The sequence below is a fragment of the Echinococcus granulosus genome (assembly GCF_000524195.1).
Source record: "Echinococcus granulosus chromosome Unknown EG_S00013, whole genome shotgun sequence".
NCBI lineage: Eukaryota > Metazoa > Platyhelminthes > Cestoda > Cyclophyllidea > Taeniidae > Echinococcus > Echinococcus granulosus.
The window spans coordinates 1,125,986-1,153,760 of record NW_020170393.1 but is presented as its reverse complement, the minus strand read 5'-3'; the positions used below and the strand labels follow the sequence as shown (position 1 = coordinate 1,153,760).

The 27,775-nt window shown below is 45.3% G+C and overlaps 1 protein-coding gene across 1 annotated transcript; it reads right to left on the bottom strand. All coding sequences in view use genetic code 11, as the record gives it.

Annotated features, from left to right (window-relative positions):
- Positions 1-326: 326 nt before the first annotated feature.
- On the bottom strand, positions 327-27,140 carry EGR_02834 (Trinucleotide repeat-containing gene 18 protein; the record flags this gene model as incomplete). The annotated part of the gene is made up of 17 exons (XM_024492083.1): positions 327-762; positions 951-1,138; positions 1,206-1,307; positions 2,382-2,689; positions 4,956-5,303; positions 7,118-7,466; positions 9,173-9,664; positions 10,114-10,190; positions 10,268-10,496; positions 12,525-12,797; positions 14,251-14,326; positions 15,276-15,798; positions 18,130-18,467; positions 21,490-21,544; positions 21,744-21,783; positions 23,254-23,335; positions 27,121-27,140. The coding sequence occupies 17 exons, from the start codon at positions 27,138-27,140 to the stop codon at positions 327-329; spliced, it is 3,936 nt and encodes a 1,311-aa protein (XP_024353577.1).
- Positions 27,141-27,775: the final 635 nt, after the last annotated feature.

Below are 27,775 nucleotides of genomic sequence, written 5' to 3'. Positions count from 1 at the left end.
GAGGTTTTAGATAAGGGTAGAACCTAGTCGAGACTACTTTTCGTGCAGTAACTGTGAAAACAAATCGCTACTGAAGTATTATAACTGGATATCTGTAGCAAATTTTGTTACAGCCGTCGGTCTGGTTAAGTGTCTCACAGTGACTTGTTGGGTGGTTATGATACTACGGGGAGGAGGTAATTGACACAGTTAACTTCTGCCTAGGGGGACACCAGTTTGTGAGTGGGTTTGCGCGCGTACCCACCCTACGGAGGGGACGGGGGTTACAGAGAAGGGAGCTTGTACAACTGCTACACGACTGGGGGGGGGGGGGGCGATTCCCCCTCTCAGTGTACGTGAGACGTTGGGGATGGTGGTGACGATGGTAACTGTGGGGGTGGAGGAGACGTCGACACTTGTAAATGCAGCTCGGTCGAGAGGTCAGGGTCCCAGGCGAGAACGCGGCCTGTGAGAGGGTCAAATTTGCCAGCTATAAAGTAGGTGGGCAGTTCTCCATCTGAGCTCGAGTCGCCCTCCTCGCTATCGTCCACAACAGAAGTGGGCTCATCCTCGCATGGAGGCGCCTGCTTCTCATTTTCCTTGGCCAGCTCAGTAAATTTCCCCTGCCTGGAAAGCCGATACTCCGTGTAGTTGCGAGCTATTTGAACACGGTTGATGATGCAAGTGGCCTCGTTGTCATCCGTGTGGTCGGTTACAAACACTGCACCTTCATAGTTGGCAACGCGTTTACCATCCTCGCCTGCTTCTTCTGGACAGTAGAACCTGGGAATCAATCGTGACACGCTATAGGAGATCAACACATAAGTCCACAGTTATTTTTGCTGAAACTAAATAGCTCCAGTGAGCGTTACGATTGCAGCACTGGTAATTTTTTAGCATGAAAGTGGCAGACCCAACTCTACAATATTCATATGCTTCAGCACTAGAGAATTGGTGGTAGGCCAACCTACCAGGAAGCGCAAACAAGTGGTGAGAGTTCGTTGTGCCGCGGTGCGTAGATGATTTTGATCTCACCCAGGTAGGCCTGATCGTTTCCACCCGAGTTGAACTTCACCACGTCACCCAGTCGTACCACCAGTCCGTCCCTGTTGCGCCTCAGCGAACGGTAGCAGGGCATCCCGTTGTATCGCTTTCGCAGCTGTAATGCGCATCCGTTTCAGTTTGGTGTAAGTCAATCCAAAGCAAAAAGTGGGCCAATCACTCACTCGTCCATGAGGTTTCCAAATAACTCGCAGAGGAGGCTTCACTTTCTCCTCGTCTTTGGGCCAGTTGTTCAACCAATTATTACCTCCTGAATTCAAAAAACACTCCATATCAGTGTCACAAGTCAATGCTGGAATGTCAGGACCAAGTGCAGTTTACAGCCAAATCTAGTGCGTATGTGTAAGTGTTTCAGCACAATTGATTACAAAACAGAAAACCTACCTATCCTCCTCTTTATACCAATAATTCACCCACCCAATTCCCTGATGAAAAGCGTCCTGCTCGTCGGATATCAGTAGCATAAGGTGACGGGCGATGCTGACCTGGAATTACATAGCCGATTTCGTTTTAGCTGTTTAGTTGTGAGGTCCTCTTCCTGATTTTGCACGATTTAACCTCCACACTGATGGCACTACTTCGGGACGCTTTTAGCCTTATGCTCCCCATAACGGCTTCGGCGACAACTCAAGCGCTGCATTAGTGATAACGTTAGCGAACTCACTCCGGAAAGACATTAATCTTGATCTTGCACAGAAAATGTTACAAAAGAACAACGCCTACAGACGACTAAATTTGCAAGGACCCAGCAGATGCAGCGCTAAAACCGGCTCCATTTCAATGCCGAATGCCACGTAAGAGGCAGTAGTGGAGTGAGATCGGGTTTGAATGCGCTGATTTGAGGATACGAGGCCTCCCCACTTTGTTCTTAAGTGAATGCTCCCGGAAAAAGCATTGGTGAATCGTAGAACTAGTGCCTAAGGAAAAACCTCGGCCTGACAATGACTGCGATATTAAAAAATTTTATCGGGAGTTATAATTAACTAAAAAATCGCGACGACCAAAACACAAGCTTGACCTCAAAGAGCACCAAAAAATGTTTCAAAGACGAGAGAGGCCATGCAGGAAAATTGTGTCTACGCGGATATTTTCAGGCCTGTAAGATTCGGCTGCCACGCTGATGGCCTGAAGCCATCCCCCACATCCCCTATGGTACTGGCTTCCCAAATATCACGGTGCTGACATAAAAGCGACGACCTCAGCAATAACTTGGGCACTAAAATCAACTACTACTCGGACACCTACCCTCTCCCCTTTACGCCAGATCCGCATAACCAAAAAATACCACTCATCAAACTTCAGTAGCAGAATGTTAATGGTAAAAGTAACTTGCCATGTACAGCTGGCGAGGGCTCCTTCAATGAGGAGGTGCCTCCGTTGACAAGACGACTTCGTTGTGTGACGGAGACCATTCTCTTGCCCTTCGGTGAGACGGGCGACAGCTGCGGCGATGTATGGCTGCGATGAACCTCCACGGTGTCTGTGTTAGTGGCGCAAGCAATAGGAGTGCATGAGGCCCGACCCAACTCATTGAGGTTAGCGAAGTGGTCGGGTAGCATGCGAATGTGCCGCAGGGGCACCTCCCTGTGATCGCCGTCGTCAAAATCAATGCAGAGGCAGTTATCTGCTGGTAGCGGTTTGTCTGGATCTACTGGAGAATGTGAAAATGTGGAATTACTACTACTAGGTGGATATTCACTAATCTGTGGTGGGATTAGGAGACGAGTGAGTTGCAGATAAAAGTCTACCTTCCACAAACGGTATTTTTAACCTGAGCACTACATAAAACTCCGTTTCAGTATAGGATTACCTTCCAACTGGTGCACAGGTATGTCAAATGGTTTTATTTAAAGATGTGAGTTAAGGTTGTGCCGTGGAACAAACGGAGAGCATTAACGAAAAGCTTGACATCAGGAATGTAGGTTTACTAACGCCGGGTACGTTTGAAAATCCTATTACTGCAATTCCAGTAATGAAAACAAGATGGACGAGGGTGTGAGTTGAGATACGGTTATAGAGGACGTGGGCGTCAATTTCAAGTGATTCGTGTGAACAGCAACAAAACCATTCACAAGGTTGCTATTTCAACCATGTTGGAATATGTGAAGAAAATTTGGGTGGCACGGATATAGCTTCAAGAATTATTTGCGGTTTACGGCATACAATCCCTTTCCACAATCCTCCAAAAAGGCCTTCGTGAATTCGTGGACTTTTACCCTCTAAAAAGCTTGGCTGCTAGCCTAAGTGGACAATGTGGTTAGGTGAGGCCTTCGATACCGCGGGTGCACATAACGAACATCGCCCGAACTGCAGCCTAGTTTCAGCTAAAGAGGAACCAAAATTGTGGTTCCTTTTCAAATGAATCAGCTCTTGAAGATGGACGCGAATGACATCCATCAGCAAGTCAAGCAGTATCCCCTTTCGGCCACGGGATCGCCCACTGCTCCCAATGGAAAAAAATGGCTTTGGAACAAAAATCACAATGCAGCCGATAATCTCAAAACGTTGTGGAGGATGGTATTCATGGAGAAGGTGGGTTCGAAATAAACGTCTTTTGAGAGGGATTAGCGAGTGAAAAAGCCCTAGTGCTAGTAAGGCTGCAAATAAAGCGGATTTAACAACTCCTCTAATTCAGACATACTGAATTACTGAAAAATCTCCGCCTGATTGAATTTGCAAAGCTCTCTTTTGAAAGGCAAAAATGCGATGTACCGGAACGATTAGAAAATGCCCATCTAAATAGAACTCCGTGCATCAAAACCCGAATGGTAAAACACAGTTGCCTCTGTAACACGTTACTTGGTTGTGTAACGCCCAGTTTTGGTTTCGTGGGCCACTTGAGGCCTCTGGGCCATACCAGTAGTCTCAAGCTCTTCTGTAGGTCGACAATACATATTGTGCCCGAGCATTATATCTTCCTTCGTCTTCGGGAGAGCCTCGGAGCGCTACACTCCCATAGCAAAACTTGTTAATCTTTGACGAATTTGTTAAAATCTTATCGTAAAACAGGCTTGTTTTGTCTGGCATGGTAAGTTTCGGGATGATGACTTATTTAACTTATTTAAAAAAGGCTTTTGCAGAGAAGGTGGTGCGGTTCTCTAAGTGGTCAATAGAACGCACAACTACAAATTCAACTTAGGCTGAAGCAGCACGGTTACGCTAGGGTTAGAAAAGAATCAAATGAGAGTAAGGTGCCAGACATTGATCCGCCTCAAGTGGTCCTGCACAGCGCATAACACACACGCAGGCAATATATGCACCAAAGTGGGCTGTCATATTTTACCACGGCGAGGGATGAGAAAAGCCCTTGCATAAGTTGGCATCACCGAAAGTGGCACAACCAATGCCGCGATACTGGTGCTCAAATTTCACTGAGATATAATATTTCCACCCACGTTATAGAGCAAAAGGGCTATTGGAACCGCGTTGGTGTTGGGTAAAAGCCCCAATCTTGGGGACCGGCACAAGAGCTGGTAAGAACTTCTTGCAATTGCTATGACCACAGTTATCTACGGCCATGATTGGGAAGTGATGATAACTACTGCGTTGTTGAGTTGATCCTTTCAGCCTTTTGGCGCTCCCCTGGGCTAGATAATAGTAAGGCAGCAGAGATAACTTGGGCACTCCAATGTAATCGGAAAAAAAGACCGAACTTAAGCCAAGGCGAGCCAGTAGTGGTCTTCTACTAAAACAAGCCAAAATGGACTGTCAGCATTGTTCGGCTAAGGGGATGAGTTAATGGGGGGAGGGAGACCCAGCTACATTAATCCAACCGAGAAAGAGTGAAAACCTATCAAAAGAATACTAGTACTCACTTTGGCTCAGGCTAAAAAATAGACAATCAACAGAGGAGGACCAGTGACAGTATCCCAGTGAAGAAAAAAACGGTGTAACACAATCCAAGATAGACGTACATTCAGAGATAACTCCAGGGTAGAGGTTGATGGCGAGGGTGTCGCTCCAAGCGGCACAGACGCGGGTGCCCGGAGGTAGTTGGCGGATCGAGGCGGGCACCACTTCGAGGACGGCTTGTTGGAGGACTTGCCACGCATGGAGTCGGACCTCGCCGAGGCGTCGACGCTTGACACTGGTGGTGAAGAAACTTGCTCCGCCGCTACCACCGACCCCACAGCTACTGCTGGTGCCAGGGGCTAGGCGTAGTGGCGGCGGAGACTCAACCTTCTCCGGCTGGTCTAGACGAATGAGGCATTGGCGATCGTGGGCGTTGTCTCTCTCACTGGAATAGGATGTTGAGGCGTCTTCTAGAAGAGGTAATAGACAATTCAGTCCTATTACAGTCATCTTTCAGTCAATCAGCCATGTCGATAGCATGGTATCGTGTTAATAGCTTATCGGCCTTTCTGTTTTTGATAATAAAACCAACTTCAGACTGGTATACTTCACAACATCTCTGGGAGGTTGAGTGGTCTATCGAAATGTGCGTTCATATTACTGACACGGTTTTTGCATCATATCGCACAACATTGAGCCCTCTGATTCCACCATAATAAAATTTTAGATTCCCCATTTGACTGATGGTAAACGAACGAAACAGCGACTAAGGTACAAAGCTCTAGGAACCGGTACCCCACCAAGTTGCAAGAATCTGAAGAATAACTCTGAATGAAGGCCGGCAAGTATTGCAATGTAGGAGAGGCATAATCAAGACTTTCAAGACAAGCCTGTGTCAGATGTCCCCTAGTCTACACCACCACCTCGACTTCCGCTCATTCGGCAGGGGATCTCATCAGAATCCAAGAGATGCGCCACTACTATTGAAATTGAAAATCCTCTTTTATAAGTAGGCAGCTCCAATGAACTTGATTAGCACAACAACGAGGAATGCATGGCTGAAATGAGCGAGAGCACCAAAATGTTACTAGTGTCATTATGTGGGCGGGTTTGAGGAACTGCACGAGCCTTGCCGCCAAAATCCCCCTGAAACACACTCAACTTATTGACACAAATGCGACGTCATCCATCTACATTTCCTTCAAAAGTGGGAAACCTTACCTCCTCACTAAATTGCGTCGATTGATGGATTTAAGAATAAATGAAACAGAACCAAAAGAGTTCCGTTAATTTAACACCTTCGCAAAAGAAAAAGCGCTAGTCCGTGGAAAATTTCCCACCTGCAGGAAACGACAAACGCGTTCGGACGACGCAGCAGGAAGCACTGCAGGCACGCCTCCTTGCAACTTTAAGCGAAAATTTACAATGTGTATTTCAAGTCCACAAATTTTTTATGACTAGAACCAAGCCCTAATTCAAATTGCTCCCTGCATACTTGCACGTGTGTGTGTGTACTTGTATCCCACATTGGCCACAATGGAGAGAGGGAGAGGGGGGAGGATAGGGAGAACGCCTTTGATGCGCACCGATACCAAGGTTGTGGAGGCGGTGAAAAACATGGGGTCGCATTTCTTAAGATGTTTTTTTTGCAATGAAAAAAAACAAGACTGCTTCTGAGGGGAGCTACGGGAAAAAACACCTTATGTTGATGTACATGACTTCTAACTTGTTGTGTAATTACGGAGCTGTCCAACACTTTCACATCCTCAATCAACGCCTAGGTACCTCCAATCTTATTACCCCTTGTAGCTAAACAAAACACAAATATTCGCATTATGCCTTCAAGAATAAATTGAGCACTACATTAGGGAAAGGCAGAGTCTGCCCTTGCAAAGATAGTAGAGTGTATAGTTGCTGTTGCTGTAAGACTTTCGCGCCGATGGTAAACGAACTACCACCGCCTGAAATAATGGCGGTGATTGTAATCATTCCTTTCACAATTAGTCAGATTTATAGCCTTTCAGATCTGTTGCAAATTAATCTTACATAATCTCCACGTCATCAAAGTAAGTGGGGTGTTACCGACACTTACCGTTAACAACACTAGGTAGACCAATTTGAGAGGTTGATGCCAAAAAAGGAGAAACGGCATCTTTAATCACACTCCTCACATCTCTAATCTCTTAGACGCTAAATAAAATGATTTTTAAACATTGAGCTTCCAACGAGAGCTATGGTAACAACTGGCGAATTAGAGCGGTGCGCACGAACAATTGATGCCTACCAAGGTAAAGCGTGCCGGCTCGTAGATGCGTGTCTTCGATGAGGAGGATGCGAAGCCCATTTGAGAGGTCGGAGAGGTCTAAGTCGATGCGACGGAGATCGGGAGTGGGAGGTCGTTGGAGGAGTTCGTCGTCCATCCCCTCCTCCTCCGCCTCGTCTAATTTAGCCTTGTCGTAGGCAATCAGCGGTGCAGCAAAGTGCTCGAGGGAGGCTTTGCGCTGTCGCCGTAATGACGACTTCGACGTCCGCTGCGGTGGTGGAGGTCGCCGCTGTGGCGGGTGATGTGAAGAAACCGACGACGTATCGATCGTGGCCAACGAGGAGGTGGAGGGTGAGAGAGAGGCAGTAGTCTTCCAATAGCAATAATAACATCACTCTCACTCTAGGCCCTTTTTCCATCCTTTTTTGTAGCTGTATTTCCACACCCGGGGTGACTCAGCAGCACATAAAAGTGGATATTTATTCGTCCGATTTCTCATCTTCATCGCGCTCCCCCTCTCAAATACACTTTCGATGAAAATGAAGCAATGTATGGATAGGATCAAAACGAGATGTGGCTTGGAAAGCTGTGGGGGAGTGGGTAACTCCTGTTTGCATTTCTGGGTACAAGTGCCCCTCCAAACTGCTTGCAGGTGGTGTAACCGAGAGCACAAGATTTGAAAGAAGGCAGAGGGTGTTTAAGTAAGTTAATCCGACATCATAAATCCTTTTTTTTCAGTTCTAACGTTAACACTTTTTCATGGTTGTGACAAGCTTAAATGCTACCTTTAAAGGGATCCCAAGAAGGCAACGCGATGGGAACAATCAATCCCATTTGACAAAAGTAATTCTCTTTTAGGGGAGAAAGTGTCACATAAAAATATTTCAAGTCTCCAGTCACATGTAGCCCTATTTTTACAGCCCCAAATTACCCAGGCGATAGTCAAACAATTTTGTATCCAGAAAGCACCAATTTTACACTCTAGCATTAAAAAGGGCAGTAGTAGGCAAAACAAAGTTGAGACGGCTTGTAAGGTTCTAAAAGTAGGCAGCTTTAATCAACATTCCTACTTGTTTAAGTGTTCACCCAATTAGTTGAGCGAGAATGAGAGCGTTTCGGGAGGATGAAAGGCAGCGTGTTAATGCCTTAAACTGCCATCTCAAATCCACTACTTCGATTCGAAGCCAAACAATTTCTCGAGGGCCACCTTCTCTCAGGCTTCCACGAATGCGGAGAAGACGTTTTTTACCATAATTGGGAAAACGGAACTCTCGTATTTACTTAATCTCTGCCGCTTTGGGGTAAATATAAGGCGGGTGAATTCAATCGCGCGTGACAAATGTCACTCTTTGAGGACAAGTGGCCAGTGGCGTCAAAATATGAAATTTTGTGAAAAAAAATAAATTACTTGATCGTTGAGAAATGTTTTGATGGCAAACTACGAATGCAATTGCCGTTCCCCTATCCACGGGAGATCAACCCGCAACCAGGTCGTACTTGTAGCAGTGATTTCAAGGACTTATGAAATCCTCAAGTGACAATTGCGTCACACCCCAACATTGACGCGTGCCCTTGCACTCCACGCAGGCTGTTTCGTAAATCTTGCCAATGTTTCATGATAAATTAGTTTCTTTTTTTCACATTTACCATTTTCGATCTCAATTACGCGTATGCCTGCAAAATGTGCCCTGGCTTATAGGCGAGCGACCTACGCAGCTACGAATGAGCGTCGCATTGGCAACCACTTTTCGCCTTTTTGCTAACACCTTATTCTCAGTTCCTGCATACGATTACTGTGTGATGCTTCTAGGCTAATTTCCATGTATTTCTTTGCCAAGTGTACCCTTTTTCGCTGAAGCTGTACAATCACGCATTTTCCTATCGGAACTTTCCATCAAAGTCTTACCGGTCGGTTGCTTTGAGCCTTCCGGTTCAGGGTTTCAAATATTTTTGTGGGACTGCCTCATGGTAAGCTAAGCATTATTCAATGCAGTTAGCAAATTTGTTGCGAGATGACGGATAGATCAATTCAGTAATGGCTGTGTAGGTATTTTCAGTCCTCCATGATTCAACTACCGCAGCGAGGGCTCCCATCTCTTCCATACGTTTATAATAAAGCCTCATACCGCTTTGACGATAGTCATACGCCAATCGTGGGTCGTCAAGTTTTAGGTTGGGATGGTGTTTTCTTATCTGCGCGTATTTGAGAGTCACATCGAAATTACTCACACAGCCGAAACCCGAAACTGCTGGTAGAGACGAGAATGGAGGACGAGTCTGAGTCAAACTCACCTTAGCGGAGTGATGGGCAGAGGAGCCGCTTTGGTGTGGGTCGGCAGTGTCCTTCATCTGGATTGTCAGCTGCTCGCGAAGGCGCAGGGGTGAGGTGGAGACGTCAAAGGCGACCTCGCAGGAGTCTACCGACTCTGAGGCACATCGGACCTTACCTTTCACACGTACCGATTCAAGGCGAGCGTCAGAAAAGAAAACACTCGCTATTAGAACCCATATATTGATGTTGGCATGAGCTATCCTCGCAATGTAATGGGAGTGAATTCCACCATGATTCTTCGAATGTGGTTAGGCCATTTGGATTGTCAAATAGTCTCCCCTACTTCCTCCACAGCTGGAAGAACGTAGGATGAGGAAATTCTTTATTAGCGAATTTCTTTTTTAATGAAGTGGATCGTGGTAGTGTAGTGTAGGACGGTTTTCAAGTAAAACATTTGTGACAACTTCACGATATTAAAGGTGGTAATAAATACGGGGAATAAACTTGCCAAAATTTATGATACTCCTAAAGTCGCGATGTACTGACAAAGTTACAGTCAAATTACCCTACCAAGCAACTCATGTCTGGTTTTTCATAAACAGGTTGTTTTGAAGAGGAGCTACAGTATCTATTCCAGCATACCTATCTACGTTATAAATCAACTTCTCGCTACGACAGTACTAAAGGTGCAACAACCGGAACTACTGAAAAGCCGACGGGCCAGTTTACTCCATCATCCGCCTACAATGAGAGCCACGTGACGCGACAACGTGGGGGCAGTTTCCTTCACGTGACGTGCTGTAAGGTCGCTGGAGGACAAAACTAGATGGGGAGCGAAAGGAGTCGGGATGTATTTTGGCCTATGATGAGGAAAGCAAAATGGGTAGCAGGTAGCTTACGGGAGACCTCAGAGCGCCTGCGTTTGGGCGGCCATACACCAGTAGCGGAGGTGGCGGCGCGCAGAGGAGTCTTCACCTTGCGTCGATTGATGGAGGGAGCGGTCAGCGGGGTGGCGAGACGCTTGGGGAAACTGAAAGAGCGATTTCGCATGGTGATGGAGCCCGATGCCTGCAGCGGAGGCGGAGGAGGCGGCGTGGCCGTCCATGCTCGTGGTCCAAGGTCTGAGAGCTAGAACAGAGAAATAAACACCCACTCATGACATTCCTAATTTTGATTTTGTTTCAGTTTACAACGTCATTCACAATTTGATGTTATAAAAGGCACATCTTGTAAGTGGTTTAGTCCCCAGAGCCTTAAAAATGAGGGGACATCGAAACGAGGTCCGCAATTGACATTCCTCCAATCGCACGTTGCACAACTAAAAAATGACGGTTCGGATACGTCGGCTGTGAATTAGTCTATGATATTTGCATGAAGACATTAAAATCATGTGAATAAGTGATACTGCACTCTGAAAGGAATCCAAATAGAGCGGAAAGGGGGGCGGAAAGGCTTTAGACAGGTCCTTCTGCGAAGAGAGCGCCGACCCGCCTTAGGCATTACAAAGGCAGTGGGTCCTCGCAATAGACCAGGCCAGATCCCTCGAAATCGACGAGATCCATCGCGGATGCTTAAATTAAACGTCTTCTCACCTTGAGAAAGAATCAACACATGACTTTCGTTTCTGGTTTACGGGTGGATTGCGAAGCAGCAATGAAGTAGAGCCACTCAAAAGAACGGTGATTAGTTTCGTATCTAACTAGACAAGCTCGAGTATTCAAAGGCTTCAACCGCTATTCTGGTGGCATGACGATCCATCCATAATTGGAGCGTTATGCCGCAATTTAGTGCGCTACACAACCGCTATCCGAGTGGGCGGACCCAGCCTATACTTAGGTTCATGGAAAATACCCCTCCTTACGGCAATACAGAGTTTCGTTTTAACTAAAGCATTGTTGTTTAAAATAGGTGAAAAAACGGGCAGGAGGACAATAGCCAACGTTGTGAAACTGCATGTGCGTAGCACATCCAACCATTCGATGAAAAAAGGGTAGGGCATAAAAAACCGGACGTCCCTGTAAAGTTAATTTTATGTACTGAACTATTAACTGAGCTTGACAAGGAGGAAAACACACTGCGGAGGGTTAAACACCCTTGGAGGTCATTGTTTAGCGCTCGTTTTCGCCACGCAAACTAAATCGGATAACAAAGCAAATGTGGAATGGAAACTGCTAGAAGAGGCGTAAATTGCACAACTAAACGTGGAGGAGAAAAAAGGGAATAAATTTACTAGAAAAGAACTTCTTTGATGCTATTCAGATGAATTGTAAATTGAATGATTACCGAAACTATTTCCACCTTTTTAAGGTAGAATTCCCAAACGAAAAAGGGGAGGGGGAAATTGCAACACAAGCACGTTGATGTTTGAATCCAATTTACCGCGGCTTGACGATTTCAATTTCAATTTCAATTTCCAATTTCCAAAAGCTAAATTCACGTTTTAATTGGTATCCACTCCAGAAACAAAGGTTGTCAAGTCTGAAAGTCTATTGGGTAAATGAAGAAATGGTTCCCTTTAATCGGGTCCGTTAATGAGCTGAATAATGACCACCTTGAGTGCCACACAGCCTACATTCGTAATTCCTGAGGGGGTTTCGCACTTTTTCCCAGGTGGAGTAGGACGCGTTAGAGCCTTGTGCTGTCAAGAGTAAAAGCAGACACCACGAAACCTATCACAGTTGCGAAAACAAGAGGCGTATCCTATGGAGTGAACTTAGAGGAAGGTATACCATAGTCTCAGAAGAAGCGAACTCCGGAATTCCAACCAAGATTTACAATGTATCCTCCGAATGATGAAGTAGGAGGCATTCCTCCCCCCCCCCCCCCCCACCTTCCTCCCTATGACGCAAATTCATCAAACCGTCTCTTCACTCCTGTCACGATGTTGATTAAAATTAATAGGAGCAGACGAGTGGGCGCAGAGAACATTTGGAAAGAGCCCCAAGAATAAAGATGTGCGTTACCTGTGCACCCGTTCTAGTGATGATGCGGACCCTTCGAGCTACGAAATCCAATTATCGTCTAGGTGCCATATCATTCTGCCAATGACTACAGTTTCTCAGACCTCCAGTACTCTAATCTCGGTATGCCTTATCAAGAACGACTCTGGGGGCTGAAGCAGTTGCATCAATGAGAGGGGGGGTGCAGCCAACCCACAGGGCAAACTTTCGCTGTTTCCGCCAGAGTTCCAGTGTCCACACTGAGTGGTGACATTTGCAGCACCTGAGAGGGGGAACTGGGCTCCGTGCCCTTCTGGTCGATGACCATACTGAGGAGGGAAAGAGGGCAGGTGTTTGGATCAGTGTAGGTATTGGGAAACGGTGGTTGTTGAGGTTTTGGTGACATTTGAGGCGGTGATTTGACAGTCTGCGGAGCCACCGACTGCCTGCTGGCCGCCCTTCGTCGCTGCATCAGATTGATTTGTTTCAACTAAAAGGCAGCATAAGAGTATTGCGTGACCAGAGGCTCTCCTGTCTCTCTATGCGGGTGCGAAAGGATACAATGAACTTACGTGCCCGTTATTTTAGGAGAAGACGGGGTGAACGAATGAAAAGGACGCGAAAAATTTGCATGAAATAGGGACACGGAGTCCAAACCATGCAGTTATACAAGTGATTAGCATAGCAGCAGAAAGATACTGAGGGCGCTCCAAGTGACGAGGCTGATTCATGGCTTTCAATCGAGGCGTAAACGGTGACACAAATTGTTCCTACTCGCATATGCGCACACCAAAACTGCTCACGCCCGGTTTCGTGAGTGGTAACGTTAACCAATGGAAACGACAACACTAAACAAGGCGTGTTGCCAGCATCTATTATGTCGCTTCATCATCCCTTTTCCTGAAGCAAACAACTATTTCAAGGACAAAAAGGAGCTACACTGGGCCACGTGACTCAGTGCTGGTCCTGCATTGAGACAGCCTGTCAAGGTGGCTTGATAAGTCAGTAGATCAACTGCAGTCGGTGTTGCCTGCGCAAGTCCATGAAATTGACTTTAGCTTGAATGCGCTTCGCAAGCGTGTGGACAAAGTAGAAAAGCGCTATTGACCAGTTCCATCACCCGTAGTACTAAAAGCGCGCTAGCAGTTCCACAGGTGCAAAGTTTAACATAGAGAGGCAGGCATGAGATCACTTACCTGATTTACTCGAAGATCAGACCACGCAAAACTGCGCACATTACATAAACACAGAAAAACACACGACCTTGGGGTGATTCAGAGCCTTAACCACCGCCCTCATCCCATTTCCGCCTCCGCCGATTCAAGCGGTGGCGCGTCATTCGGACTGGACAGTGGTCCCTAAGTCAAGGGTCTTTAACCACCTCACCATGTTTGCTTTACCCATCATACCACCACCCTCATTCTCCCACTATGACATTTTTCCCCGTCAGGAAAAGCGCATTGGCACTAGAAATCAATCTTCCTGTCAATTCTGTTCAAAACAAATCGGCGATCGTCTTTCACAGGCAATTAAAGGGAGAAATAGGGCTTCACATTCCTCCATTAAGTAAAGTTGTGTGGAGAGGAACCGACTTGAGGAAAGGTAGAAGGCGTCTTTTTTGTAGTGAAAGGCAATTCCGACGTCAAGAATGCAACAAAACACTTCATCTGCTTTGGAATTTTCTTGCCTATGAGACAAGAGAGGGCATACGTGCAGCTTTTAAAGGTGGAATCGGTTCGCCGGAACGAGGACAGCGACGTCAAGTTGGCTGGTCGGGTCGGTATGTTAGTCCACGACACTCCGCCTTGCCTATTCCGAATTTGGAAGAAAGTGGCAGCTCCGCTTAAACACAGTTTCGACAGTTTCGTTAATCAATCAGCATCCATCATATCACTTGGTTTATGATTAATTTTCATGGTGTTGCCACATCACCCCAAAATCACGGCGGCACAAGTCAGACGCGTGCACAATGACGCATCCTGCGTGTGTGTGTGCGTACCTGAATACATCAATTCACACCTATTAGAGGAAAATTACACATGAATACCAACACAAACCTTTCATCAAATGTGACTCAAAACATTCAACAAAATAAAAATGATTGTTTTCATGTGCCAAAATCCAGTAAAGGGCGCATCGAAACCAATTTTCGGTGGGAAGGAAAGGATACCATCTGCGACGCTCTATCACCTGTGTTGTCAAGGTGGTGGATGGAAAATGAGCAACTTTCCAGTTTACTGAAGACTTTCCCCACGCCAGACAATAGTGAAATAAACACACCTAGACGTCCACGAGGTGGGACATTGGACTATACTGAACGACTCAAGCAAAACAATGAGATTGTCTTCAACTAACCCAGTATAGAGTGATCAGTCAATGCATCTCCTTAGGATGAAAAAAGCATAACACTGGGAGGAAATATGTATTGTTGATCTACACAGAAGGGCTTCGGACTACTGGCATGGTCTGGAGGCAAGGCCGCCCGGCGGAGGTGCAACAGCGGAGCCCCAAGCGGCCCGTTACCAAAACCAAGCGTTAAGCACGCAAAGCACCACACTATAATCAATCCCTTTTACCACATTGAAATAAACGCCTAAACTGTCTGATTATTAGCAACAAGGCAACCTTCAAACCAACTTTCTTCTCAAGAGCTACGTGTCTAAGCTTCCACAATCAGCGCACACTAAGTAGCCACGGTAAGATTTTAAGTATAGCCTAGATGGAAGCCAGTGGCGCGTCCGTCTTGAATGACTAGCACCGGCTAGGCACGGACACGCGTAGGCCAGACCCGTGCATCCAAATCAGCCATAACATATAATAAGGTCGGAGGTACATGCGGATCTAATGTCAAACGCCCGAGAATAATGGTAATGCTACCCCCAAACTGAAAAAAAAAACAGGAGAAACGAGGGCCTAATATGTTCGTAATATTAACGAGGATGAACGTCCACATATCCCGAGTGAAAACCGAAGGCTTACCTTTCGCTTGCATCGTGTGAGATCTTTGTCTATCATGGCCAACTGATCAGCAAGCTCCTTGCCTCTGGCTGTGGGGTAGCGAAGAGAGGCTAGAGCCTGCCACTCAGGAAGGCAAAGGAGGTGACGAAGGACAAGTGAGAATGACGGTTCTCTCAATGGCAAGCTCCGATAAAAATCGGACAAAGCAAAAGGTATGGTCGGGGAGTCCGCCACGCCCACCTCAGTAGCTTGCTTCTTCGCGGTAGCCATCACCTCCCTCAACCTCCTCGCCAGCACCGCCGCCGATGCTGCAGCAGCCGCTTCCGTCGCGTCCTCTTCGGAAAGGATGTTCTGTGGGGCGGTGTAGAGGTCCAAAGGGTTGGCAAAGAGATTAATGGCAGCATCAAGGAACTTCTCCACCCTCTCCAACAAACGCTTCGAGCACGAGATACCGTCGGCGATGTGGTGAAAGTAATGGATATCGGAAGAATCGGTATGAGACTGCATTGAGAGGTCTAGAGGGGTACTGGTGCCTGACAAAGAGGATGTACCAAAGAACATTGCAAGTAGGCTACAGAACTTTGAGCAGCTCACTGCGAGGGATGTTTGTGTCAAACCGAAGCTTTATTCGTATAGGTTCGTAATAAAGAGCGATACTTTCGTGTTGGTGCTAAACACAGTAGTGTATGGGAAGTTCACCCCATTAATACCTCAAATATCCGGTGCGCATGAAGTGGAGCAGTCTAGCCAAGATGAGAGTCAACATTCCCAATGTGTGCATGGAACAGCGTGTGATAATAGACGAAGTATCTTGACATCCAAGGTGTGTAACCCAACTCCGCGGGCGCCCACCCGTATCGACAAAAAACTTCAAGAAGACAGGATGCCACAGCCCAGCCCACCACACCAAAGAACAGTATGGCGTGGTGATGAGACGATGAGCTATTCATCAGTACCACGTCTGATTGGTTTCCAGTCCACAGCACAGCAATCCTTCGTGTGAACTTCAAGCCAGTGCGTAGAACGCTTGATCGACACAGTCCGTTGCACAAGAGGCAAATCTTTATGTGGCAATGGCGGGTTAGTTCAGAGTGGACCCCAGGGCAGCCAGGCTGTCTTGAAATGACTCAGATGTACTGAAAAATTTTCCAATGCATAAGCTTTTTTTAGATAATAATTAAATGTTGGCATAAGTGCAGATACGAATGTAGGAGGAAAGCAGGAGACAGGTAAAAGGCAAAACTTTTACTCCCTGAAATGTTTCCCCTTCTTTTGTAGGCTATAATGTCCCACAATACAGGGAAAGGAAATGCAGTCGGCAAATCTGCAATTATCTTCTTTGACGGTATATTTTTTCGTTGATAACCGAATCCACCGCATTGCATAACAACGAGCCCAAGCAACTTCTTCCCCAACAGTTCTACATACTGGCCGACCGAAACTAGATAACTGCCAATTGGTGAAAATGTGGAATTCGCTTTCAATTCCCAGAATGTCATAAAGCATATAAAGTGGGGGCATGTCTGATTTACTACCTCATTCATTAACTGATTGAATTAGGCGCCAAACTACCTTGTTTCCATTTCGTCCACCGAAATGCAGTATCAAATACACCTCAACAGTAAGCATCAGCAAGCGAAGTGGGAAAAAAAGGAGTTGCAGTTGCTTTTAGAAAAAAAAAGTATTCCATTTAATCATGCGCAGAGAACACTGGGAACCACATCCTGTCATTTCTAGGGCGATAAGTTATTAGAGGGCGCTCTAAACCACCAATTGACCTTCCGCTAACTTCCACCGCTGGAATGCGAGGCCTCACCAACTACTTTGGTTTATTTCGTTCAAAAACTTATGCACCGCCCGTGATGGGGCAGCAATTATCTGTCCCTCTCTAAGTTTTTGTTTCGGAAACTTTCTTTGGGGGCTTTAGGCGCTGATACCACTTTAGCGTCACCAATGACGATCATAACCTTTTTTTCTTGCAGAGGCCTTATTTCAGGAAACAATTTTTATTACTTATAAACGATCTAAGGCACTGGCATAAACGGATTCAAAAAACACACAGAGATCTACCGTCTCATCGAGCATCTCGATACAATGGCAAAAAAAGAAGGATGTAGCGCAAGTTTATGCCAATGAAATATTCGCCTTCGCCATCTCATAAAAAACCCAAAGCAGCACATCTTTTCACGCCTGAATAAATATCTACATCTACTTTTTACTACACCCCCCCATCTACTTTGTGTGGATTTTTCCGTGCAGAAATTAACAAAAAAATCACTTCACACTTTATCTCGGGTATTTTTCTGTGCCTTAAATCTACCTTTAGGAAGCACCAGAGAGCATAAAATGGCATATTAATTAAGAGAAATTTGACATTTGGATTTGGCACTTTAAACACTTTAAATTATGCAAAAAAAAACCTGGAATTGCGTGCGCTTACACAACTCAAGGGGGATAATAGAGCTGATTCTTCTGTACCACACAGCCACTCCAGTTCCTGAAGAGTGTGTATCCCTTCTCAACATCGCTTCGCAGTTCTGCTGTACGCTGGGAGCTCTACATTCTTCCACTGTACTTTGATTCGCTGCCACTTCAGGGGAGACTCAGAGGGCTACACTTACAACCCTTTACAGCCTTACCACAAATTGGAATATATCGGTAACTATGACACACAATCGTTATTATTTTCTTGCTCAACTTTTGAAAGCAGGCTAATGATAGCTTAAATTGAAGATAACCATCGAATTAAGATGAAAATAGCACCACTTTCTGGTAAAAATAATAGCAAAAGGAGAGTACTTGCTGTGGTTCATGTAATTCGCGCTTTGATTATAGAAAGTAAGAAAAAAACAGGAGGTAAATACCTGGAACTCCTATATCACAGCCACTTTGTGGTTCGGTGAACGCCAGATCCACCTCGCTCCGTCCCACAGGCGTTTGTTCACCCGCGTTCCTGGCTGAAGCATTATTCACCGATGATAGTAGTGGTGGCGATGATGGTAGTGGGGATGATGCCTGCGGTGGCACGGAATTGAAAGACGAGCAGTCCTCGAAACGGCGACTGCTGAGGTGGTAGCAACGCCGATTGTGGGCTGTGAGATCGACTAGACCATCGCACGATGATGAATGCGGCGATGACGGTGGTGGTGAGACCGTCACAACTGGTCCATCGACACTGTCACCGTGGTCATTTACAGTTAGGCTGCTCACCAATCCAAAAGAAAAGTAGATTATACAGGAGGAAAATTAAATGAAGCGTCTTTAGAGAAAAAAAAGTAATAGAAGAGGGAAGACGCATACAAAGAGCGTCCAAGTCAGACTGGAACTTCTAATTCTACAGGTTCGTGTAATGAATCATACTATTGTGGTGGCTCTAAACGCAGTAGTGAATGTCAAGTCTACCCTATCACTACCCCCAGCCACCGTTAATCAAGATGACAGCCAATGTTCTCAGCGTGTGCACGGAGCAGCGCGTAATGAACGAAGTCTGCTGACAACAAAGGCGTATAGCCCGAATCCACAGCTACCTGCTCATATCTACAGGGAGTTTTGAGGGCAGGACAGGACAGGAACCCACGCCACATCACAGTAAAGTAAAATAGAGTAGAGAACAATACAATGCTGTACAGCATGGTGATGGAACGATCAGACACACTCAGCATTGGCACATCTGAATAATGGACACAACTGTACATCTGTAGATCAGCGACGATATCAGCCACGACGGCTTCCAGCTCGCAACACAGCAGCCCTTCATGTGAACATTCAGCCAGCGTGTGAAACGCCTAATCGACGCACAACCGGCTGCAGCTAGACTGCACAGTGGACAACTCTTTCTGTGGCAATGGAAGCGCAACCATATACCTACATTTACAGCCTCCACCAAGATTGCTACCCAGGTGCGCGAGTGAAATGATGCCAAGTGTTTTTTTGGACACACACGACGTTATTCATGTGAGACACCTACTTCGTAGTGTCATCATCAACAATAAACATCAATCTTGTATTCGTCCTGATGATCATACACGTCAATAAGGGTGGTCTGGTGGTTCAGAACAACATAAAAGTTTTTCCTTGCTGCATGCACATCAAAGCACCTCGGCAGAGAGGTATTGCCACAGACCTCTTAAAACTCACATCTCGATCCGGTCCTAGTAATTTCTACCAGTTTTCATCTGTAAAAGAACACCTCGGATGTCGGGATCTCAGTACTGATGGTAAAGTGAAGTAGGCTGCCCTAGGATAGGCTCAGCCATACTGACAAGTGGTTACATGAGGGGAGGCACTTTCCGAGCATCAGAGGAATTCTGGGATGAGCATGTAAAAGTGGCAGCGATACTTCCATCTCTTGAAATATATTTCTGATCTTCTACACTTCCGTGAATTTAGGAGTCCTAGATTAGCTTGAATTGGCCCTCCCCCCAAGCGGTCGCCCACCTATGTGCATGTTAGAAGACACCCTGGTCTTAGGCCAAAAAAAAAAAACAAACACAACTAACGTAACAAAAAAGAATAACTTTTTCCTATTTTACTTGCCTATTGCAAAATGCTAATTTGGCTTGCGGCAGTCGTGTGGATAGGAAGGGACTTTTACTATGTGTAGTTTGGCAGGGGTCTAAATAAAACACTGTGTTCACTCAAGTAGGGGACAATTTTTCGTTACTATGATGATTTTAGCCGTACGTGAACTAGATGGCTGGTGATTCCAACGAAAAATAAAACAGGCTGCACAAAAACTCGCTGCGTAAATCGCCAAGCTGAAACCCTAGGAGCCCACAGCACTGGGGAATAATTAACATCACTTTAAAGTGTTTAGGGCACAAATAAGACCGTTTTAGCGACCAAATCTCAAATAGGTGAAAAGACCAACACATAAAGGTGCTCTCAAAGCCACTCAACTACAGTTTACGAGTAGAGAATTAAATGCCTGTTCCAAAGACAGTGAATATGAATGCGATTCCACGGCCGCATTGCCCGCTTGAGGGAGAGTAGATGAAAAACCCCAGTCCGCCTGGCGAGGGTGCTCTGTGCAGGGGAGATTAGGTGTGCCTTAAATTGCCGATGAAGTTTCCATATGGACAAGCCGTGCGATGTTTGGCCAATCTTTGCCTTTCCTTCTGTCCCTCTATTTGTGTTGACTTGTTTCGGTCACAGCCACATACAGATGTTTGAGGCGTTAATTTTGGTGCAGGCGATTACAAATGAGCTTTATGGTAGAGAGAATAAACGTACAGCTTGACGCCTTGCGCCATTTACGGGCCGAATTTGAGGGAGCACCGGTACCTGAACAGCTGACGCGAGTTGCAGTTGTGGATACGCTTCCAGATTCACACTGTAGATAGTACGGAAAACCAACACCCTGGACCTACGCAAACTGGCGTTAATCACTCACGTGTGGATGATAAATAGCCAACTTCGATGACAGAGAACGAATTGTGTGGGGAAAGTGAGGAGGGGCTAAGCTGGTTGCCCCTAAACGACTGGCGACATCAAAAGGCAACCGAGAGCAAGCATTGACAAAAAATTCTCCAAAAAGGGGAATTGAGATTCTGCCTTTGCTCAGGGAGGCATTTAAACACACACAAGATGGTTGGGTAGGTTAAGTTGATCAAAATGGTGAAACGGAAGTGCTACCGATCGACGAAGAGTTTGGAAGTCATCAACGATAAAATAGTGTTTCTAGACAAGTAATCATCTGCTTGGCATTTAACCCATACATTCGGGTGCCACCACAGACACCAACTAGTAAGACTGAATTCATCCTGCCTAGCGAATGCTACTGCGTCACTCATTCAACACGCATAAAGTGAGACTTTTAGGGCCATTGTTCGCATCTACGTGGAAAAAAAATTCACCTTAGGGGACAACTTTGGACACGTGAAATGACAAAATGCAGAGGGTAAAAGGCATTCAACCCTCCCCCTAATTCGCGAGCTTCAGTGGGCGCCCCTGGTGGGTCTGTGGTTGAATGCGAGGCCTACGGCTAACTAGCTAGCTTCGTCCCATTAAGATGCCCTTATCTCCAAAATTAGCTGTAAAGTAACTGACAGACGCTAGTCACACAGAGGAACAGAGTAACGAATATTAATAGCGTTCAAACAGATCATTGAGGGCGAGGACACAATCGGCCACACCACAAAAAAGTAAACAATCGTTTTTAAAAACTAGATCGTTTATGTTAAAAAAAACAAGTGGTCGCACTGGAAAAAAAGATACCAACTTACGGAAGACCCTGTGTCTGCATACCAGGCGGTGAGAAATTCAGTCCAGAAGGAATGTCTAAAAGCGAACAATAACAACAGCGAGAGATTAGTAGTAGGAACGCACACTTTGTGTTGCACTTGTTTAATCGACGTATCCAAAAACAAACCCAGAAGACAATTTGGACAAGGAATGTCCTTTCATGGAAGTGATTAAAGCGATGGTGGAGCGATTTAAACGAGTTTAGGCAAGATTCCAACCTAAACTCAAAATCTACCATCGTCATACTCGTCTCCAATGTTGTAAATCTTGGCTGCCTGTAAAGGTATTCGATGCACAAAGCAAGAGTTAGCCGCTGTGACAGCAGATGACCGACCACCTCGGAGTTGTTTGATTCGACTGGGACATGTGCAACTTTTTGATATTTGAAAAAGAGAATAAACCGGAGTTGGAAGTGGTGATGGCAACGCAGACCTGAGTCCTCACAAAGGAGAGCACTTAAAGTCTAGCGACAATAGTTAATAGGAAATGCGAATTCTTTTCTTTTTCAGGCTATGATATTTGCCTGAGAAAAGAAAAACGATTGTACCCCTCATAAGGCATTGAGGTCATGTAAAACTAAGGTCACGCTGATGTTTTAATTTGCACATACTAACTCAGTCAACAAAAGTTTAACATCCGTGGACGGATTGTTGAGGAGATAAGTAAGGGTACTAATTTTGTCAATAAAGGTAGCCAAGTGCCGCCTTTAAGGCTGGTTTTATACTGAGCTGTCGCCGCCAATCAACTGGGGCTATATTAGCGGTTGCATGCACGCCTCCTCTACCCTGCCTTGGACTTGTGAGAAGTCAGTTATGCTAACGCCTTACCTTACGAAGGTTTATTACAACAAGAGGAAAAACACATTAAGAGCTTGGGAAATAGAAGATTTGAAAGGCTAAAAAAGAGGACTTAATCACTCCGATGAAAAATACTATTTTTAACGTGCACAAGTGCGCTCGTGACAGTCCCACCCTCCCTCTTGTAACAAACTCTGCGCAGTCATTTGGGGGTGGTGGAGCATTGACAGCGATGCATTCACCATAAAAGGTGGTTTTTAAGATATTGTTCTTGCATCGCCTTCGGTTGCTAATTTTACGGTAGCGACTAACCATTCCTAATGTGGGTGGGATAAATAGGACACCAGATAACCTAAAATACCATCCTCTTAAAAGGTATTAGGGAAAGTCAAATCATTGCATACTTGTTCACTCTTTTGGAAGCTTGTGTTGTCCCATCCAAATAATCCACTATTCGTAGCAAACGGTGTGTCTATTTATGGGGAATGTGCACATACGAGATTGTCGGGTCCATGTAGGCGGTTCGTCTCACTCAAGTCCACAACTTTTGCGTCACTTAGAGGTCTCAGCTAGTCATGATCCCGCATATTTAGCAGCTAGAAGTGCCTTTTTTTAAACAGAAGGTCGGGAGCGGGGTCATGGCCACTAAATAACGCACGTGTGAAGCTGGCTTGAATAATATCTTGAAAATGTGGTTATTCAAAATTGACATGTAGGCATAAAGCTTCGTGCTTTTAAAATGTCACTTCAGGGGTACATCTACCTAACCAACGAAACAAATGAATAGTTAGAAGCGTTGGCTCCTGACAACGTAGCCTACAGGCTGGATCTACCCCGCGTGGTGTCTCGAAATCGCACTCAATAAGAAAAGTCTAACCTGGTTTGTACAGTGCGCACCCAAGTGCAAAGAGGCTACGAGTCAGCTTAACAGAAACTTGAGGTGCATACCTTACCGTTTGATTCACATTCCCTACAGTCATAATCGGCAATAATGAAGCGAGACGCGTGCGACCATTCAAAACTCAGGTATCTGGAGGAAAAAAGGCATGAAACGACTTCGAAAAGACACGCATTCGAGCAGAAAGGTCATCAATCTTGCCAGTGACTCGTAGTCCTATTCGTACGACCCGGGTAAGCTGCACAAGAATGAGACACCTCTGGATCAACCAGCTTTGCCTACCACAACATTACGCACATGGAACGCCAACCTGGGTTCAAAGCACTCAGCTTCTCGCCTCCCTTTGAAAGCTGGATACATAAAGCCTCACTATTACTAAGAAAATCAGAGCTTCAAGGGGACCCTTAACAAAATTTTGCCAAGTTTTGACCCTGTGAAAAAGAGAAGCAAAAACAAACGCCATTAATTCCATTAAACGCAGTCGACCAGTGGATTTCATGGACTGGCTTAGAGGGGGTGCACGATAGATCATTCCACTCTTAAGGGGAGGGGAAAGGAGTCCACATCAAAAGGCACAAAAAAATAAGCAAGAGTTGTGTGCGTGTGTGTGCTGGCTTGATCAAAAGACAATGTCGTCAAATCGGCGTGTTAGAGTCTTGTTTACTCTCAAGTCAAACAGGAAGACAGCGCCACTCCTGCGCACCAACGATGCCACATTGAGAGCACCTCAGTATTGGGTGGCGGTTAAAATTTAATTCCAACGAATTGTTTCATGCACACAGAGCAAAAAAAAAAACGAATAAAATGAGAATCACACTTCTAAAATTAAAAACTAGGCAACTGTCACCGGCATCTTCAGCGGCGGTGACGCATTCTCGCTGAGCATAAAATTCCCAATGAAACCATGCAACATCGAGCCAATAGGCTCTTCAAGAAGGGAATAAAGGCAGTCCCTTCGTGTCGCCTTCCCTGATTTACTTCTGTGGAGGTGACTAAGAATGCTCTTGATGATGTTGATGATGGTGCTCCAAGTATACGGAGAATTGCATACAGTAGCGCGATCCGGAGACCTGCTTTCCTACTAATGAATTGTGGCATCAGGCCAGGTCGAAGAGTAGAGTCAACCCTGTGAAATGATGCATCAAGTAAGGTTCCATCGACAAAGCCAAAAAGCGCTGAATCGGTGCGTGAAAGACAATGGCGGCACATACTGATGATAACGTTTTACGAGGTACTCCCCAGCGATGTGAGCGCATTCCTTACCATAGAATGCAGTCATCAATGGACGACTACTACAAGAACAAGATCTTAACAGGGAATAGGCACTTTGGATGCTTATAATGCTATCCTACTTCCTGAAATCAGCTTAACAATGCAACTATTCCATATGACGACTTGGCTTATCTCTTCCGGAGCACTAAGACTAAAACAGGAGATGCGAAATAGCCAAAAATCAGACGAATTCCCCTTTTTTTATCAAGTCGTCTGCATTAAGAAACGATGTGAAGAAAGTTATTACCGAGATTTTGGATAACGAGTACTTCGATGGTGGCATGATTAATGAATATGCGACGGGAAATCCAGTTTGCTTATTTAACCCCAAAATTGGCAAAAACAACAAACCTGGTTTATAAAAAATGACAAGTAAACAATAGTGGGAAATACTGTAGGTGCGGCGTGGGGACAGGTCTCAACTAGGACCACTAGATTAGCATCACTGAAAATCTCCAACCAGATGTGAGCTACTTGTTTCTGTGACATTAAGAGTCGGAAAAATAGGGACATATCTTTGTCTGGCGTCTCATGCCATTAATTCATTGCTTGGAATTAGGGCCTTTATACCACTAGAACCAATAGGAGGGAGCTGTCTAGGTAACGTGGAGGGCATTTCTACAAGTGATTGCATTGCGTGATTGTTGCGCTGTTTATGTGGCGTCTCGAGTTTCCAGAACTTAAAAAAGGCACCACTCGTCTTTAGGGCCTTAATCCCTCTTACACGACGTGGAACCACTCGGATTAGATGTGAACCAGCAATTAGTACGAAAATCTACCGAAAAAAAAGGACAGGAATGAGCACGGCGCCTCAAGACCAGAAAGGAGATGAAGTACACATTAACAACTACATCGCGCACTGATTTTGTCGCAAAAAGGGAGGGAGATGCGACAAGTCGAGGGTTTGAAAGAGGACACTCGTGCCGGCGGTCCATCAAAACGACAAAACCGACCACGAGTATTAAACACGGCTGTGATACTTTTTTGCATAGAGTGAGCCAGGTTAGTTAACTAATAAGCCTTTATTAACATGTTATTGAGGTAAAATGAACTACATATTTTAGGCACAGTCTTTGTTGTGTAAATGAAACGATGAAAGTTAAATCGGATCCCGATTAAGTTACACCAAACGGCAATGTTGTTGTGGGATTAAAGAAACCCTCGGTTAGAAATCCTGCCTTTCATCTGATAGGAGGATAGCCCAGTACCCGGACCGACGACCAGTCGAGCCATCAGCACAATGACAGTTTTTTAGACCTCCCAGTAGATGTACGGTAAAGTGACAAAACACGAGTGTAATGGGACACCCTAGGATGGATTGTGGACTAAAACAGCAGTTAAGCGCTGCATTTACATGGTTGCAAATACCTTAGAGGCAACCTAGGGCAGATGGTGGCTTCCCGATAAGCCCAATCACACAACCATGCAAAGTATAAGCGTTATGTAAACCCTAGAAATATTGTAGGAGAGATGCATAAAGGTGTACACGTCACGAATGAGAAGAGGTACTAATAACAAGCACGAATGCCTCATGGAGGAAAACAGATAAGTTCATTCAGATTTCTATCATAATAAAATGACTATACAAAACTTCTTAAAATGGTTTATGCATTAAAAATATCACCACTTTAATAAATAACCTAATCCTAGCCACCGAGCTACAAGCTCACCTCGAATATCACCTCCGTTACCACCTCAGATTGGGTTCCCAATTATCCAGCTCGCGTGTAGATAGCTGGATTGGTTAGCGCCAAGAAAAGGTGGTAATCATTTAGGTGGATGCCAACATGGGGGATTGTTCCTAGTCAGTGTCGCCCCCAACTCCTAGTCCTAAAGACTAAATCCTTTTGAGGTGAGATAAGAGATCTTGCGTTGTCTTGGCATAATAACACATTCTTTCAAATGGTTGATTGATCCCGAGGCTGTTTACGAATCAGAAGCTCTTTTCCTTCACACCCAGTTGTGTCACTTTAAGTGGTTAACCCTCAGCTGTAAGCATTTGGCATACAGTAAAATTTACAGTGAGCAACTTCATCTGCAGTTCAGCATTGTGCGGATGAATCGTTGCCTGTAAAGGCTAGAGTAATGAGTGGACGTTTTGGAAATAACAACTAATGTGTTCGTTGACTGTTTCTCGGTCGGCAAATAATCCACAAGTGAAGCGTCTCTATAAGGTGGGGAACAATCAATTGGGGCCTTGAAGCATGCACGTGATTACACTTCCACGACCCTCCCAGTTGATGTAGGTATGAACGAATAGTTCCATCATCACCCACGTTAAACATTATCGAGAGTTACACAATTTGCGTGCCAACATCCATGTGGGTTGACTTGTCTACAGTGACACAACTTCCCAATGCCAAGAGAGGAGGTTCTTTCCAAGCGTAATGCATCTACCTTTGTGTTTCATCACCAGATTTACATTTTTAAAACCCGTCTGGGCGGCACCTTCAGGGGCTATAACAACCAACTTTAAGGGAAGTTTCTACAGGTATGAGACGGAGTTTAACTGGATTTGTGGAGCGAACAAGTCTGGATCACATCAACCAAGCCCAATGGACATTATACGATACGGAAGTTCAAAATACGGGGAAGATAGTCCGAGCACAATCGAGAGTACCGTGTACCGATAGACTAAAGCATACCTACACCTCACAGAGCACATAAACAATCCCACAAGTTGCAAGTTATTGCAGAAAACTGTACGACCACTTTTAGCCGCCTGATACCGCTCATTACATGGAAATGTAAATTTTGGAAGAGGGTTCACACACTCCAAATGAAATGATCGTGGGTAAAACCAAATACCTTGGTTTGTATACGTTTACTTGTTTTTATTTGAACAAAGAACACAGGATGTTTTTGAACTTATCAAAGCTAGGTAAGAGCAGCTAAACCGGCTCGGTTTGAAAAATAGGGGGTTATAAAAGGGGGTGAGTCAGAACCTGCAAGCCTTGTTTTGTAGTTTATCAAAAAAAAAGCAACACAGTGAGAAGGTCCTCGGTCAACGAAATAGTGCGCTAATGCATGTTTGTATTAATAAGAGCTAGAGCACACTGATTACAGTCTGTTGATGGTACACACGTGGCAGGGGAAGCAGAACTACTTTCCTAAGAGACACGAAACTATGTGAAGGAAGCAAAGTAGATTGAATCGGCGACTAACTTGGAAAGGGATGAACGCACCTGCATTAGACGATTTCGGAGTATTAGAGCACATTACCCTGAAGCGCGTCAATCACAGAGTAGACGAGTGAGTAGGTAGGAGGTATAGCTCCATCTCGCTGACGGCGTGTGTGTG